A 1,682-nucleotide genomic window follows, 5' to 3' on the forward strand; every position below is an offset into this window, starting at 1 on the left:
TACATATATACTTATATATTTATATATAATGTAACAAATATTGGCAAATGAAATTAGGTATTTGTAAAATCATTTTTTTCCTGCAAATTGTATCAATATATAATAATCAATATATTTACATTTAAGAACAAATTAACGATAATAAAATTATCGTGCCGTCCCAACAAATTTGTGTTATTTATATTAATTTATCATTACATTTGCCAAAATATTCGATTCAGCTTATTCAAATAAAATCAACTAATAAAAACTCATACAAACCAATACTATAAAATATAGCACGAGGCAGATGGGAAAGGTATTTGCCATTATTTCTACTAAACATATTTCTTGCAAAGTGTATTGCACCATCTGAACAAAACTGAAATTCGATTACTAGTGAAGTTACACTATCTGGACCAAAAAAAATAGAAATATGCTCCAATGGAATTATAAAAGAAATAGTAATATACAAAAATGATATATAATACTTGTTTTTTCATAAATTAACATTAAATTATTCGGTATATATTGAAAAATGAAAAACACTAATTATACTAATAATCTATAGGCTTACTTGTGTACTCGTATTTGATGTTCGACTACTCTAGCTATCTTCTTATCTATTTCATTTTCTTTTTCCCATTTGTTCTGAACGAGGTTTTTCATCAAGCAGATCAAGATCTTCATCTGACCGTTAGCATGCTCCATGAAAGTTGCTATAAGGCAGTATGCACACGTCGGGATTGAAACCATAAGGATTCCCGCTATTGACTGAGATATAAACAGTATCTCATAAAGGGGACTAACTTGTGTGTCGATGAATAAATAATTAACTGGACAGGCCAATGGTCTAATCGTGACATTTTGATCGTTCACAATCTTTTTCTGAGATAATGGCATTATTATATGGTACATAAATGCGCCAGAGTACATAAGGCTTGCACAGATAAAAATCAGGAACCTTGCAGATTTCGCGCACTTGAACATAACATTACGCGCATCCATACTGAGGACATTTTTCCAATCTTCTTCAACATGCTTCCAACATTGTCTGATTCTACTATTGCGAAATAGAAGAACATCATATTGAAAGGAAGCCATGATAACGTATAGGAGAAGAGGACTCATCTGTAGTCGCACACGCACTGATTTTTCCAACAGCCAATAAATGCCACCGGGTATAAAATCGCAGGCCAAAAGAAAATTGGTGCTAAAGTTTAGAAAAAGATTGTAAATTTTTCGGAATAAGGATATTTCTTCGTTTTCGGATGGCCAGACGCCTATTGCGAGCATGAGATTACGGGTTGGTTGCATTACATATACAATATCATTCTGACTATATATGTTACGCGACATTTCTTTATAAACTCTGTCTAATGTTTGACGATACTCACTGACTTCATCTGTTACGCAACTTACACTTAACACGAAATCAGAACGCGAGCTGAATCGCAACTGATCATAGAAGCGCAATGCCGGCCGTGAAGTCAACTACATTGCTCCCATACGCTTGCGCGTTTAAAGAATTCAAACGTTGCGTGCGAGAGATCGGTAGCGCAATAAAGTCTATAAATGAAGTCGTAAATCCTAAGAGACGAGATTTTCTTCTGTGAAAACTCTTCTTAACCTTCCGATATGTGTCCGTCGACCTTTGAGGCAAATAAGAAAATCATAGTGTTTAACTTTGTCCTTTTCTGCTT

At 33.8% G+C, this 1,682-nt stretch overlaps 1 protein-coding gene across 1 annotated transcript in view; it reads right to left on the bottom strand.

The window, feature by feature from the left end:
- LOC116852950 overlaps nt 1-1,412 on the bottom strand; it is a 3,993-nt gene extending 2,581 nt beyond the window's left edge. Inside the window, exons 1-2 of the mRNA XM_032833739.1 lie at nt 557-1,412; nt 262-361 (exon numbers count right to left, since the gene is read on the bottom strand). Of these exons, the coding sequence (XP_032689630.1) occupies nt 262-361; nt 557-1,338 (882 nt within the window). The 5' untranslated portion in view covers nt 1,339-1,412. The remainder of the gene's footprint in view (nt 1-261; nt 362-556) is intronic.
- Nucleotides 1,413-1,682: the final 270 nt, after the last annotated feature.

The sequence above is a fragment of the Odontomachus brunneus genome, unplaced genomic scaffold, assembly GCF_010583005.1.
Source record: "Odontomachus brunneus isolate Ranch 3 - 2012 unplaced genomic scaffold, Obru_v1 Obru_scaffold_262, whole genome shotgun sequence".
NCBI lineage: Eukaryota > Metazoa > Arthropoda > Insecta > Hymenoptera > Formicidae > Odontomachus > Odontomachus brunneus.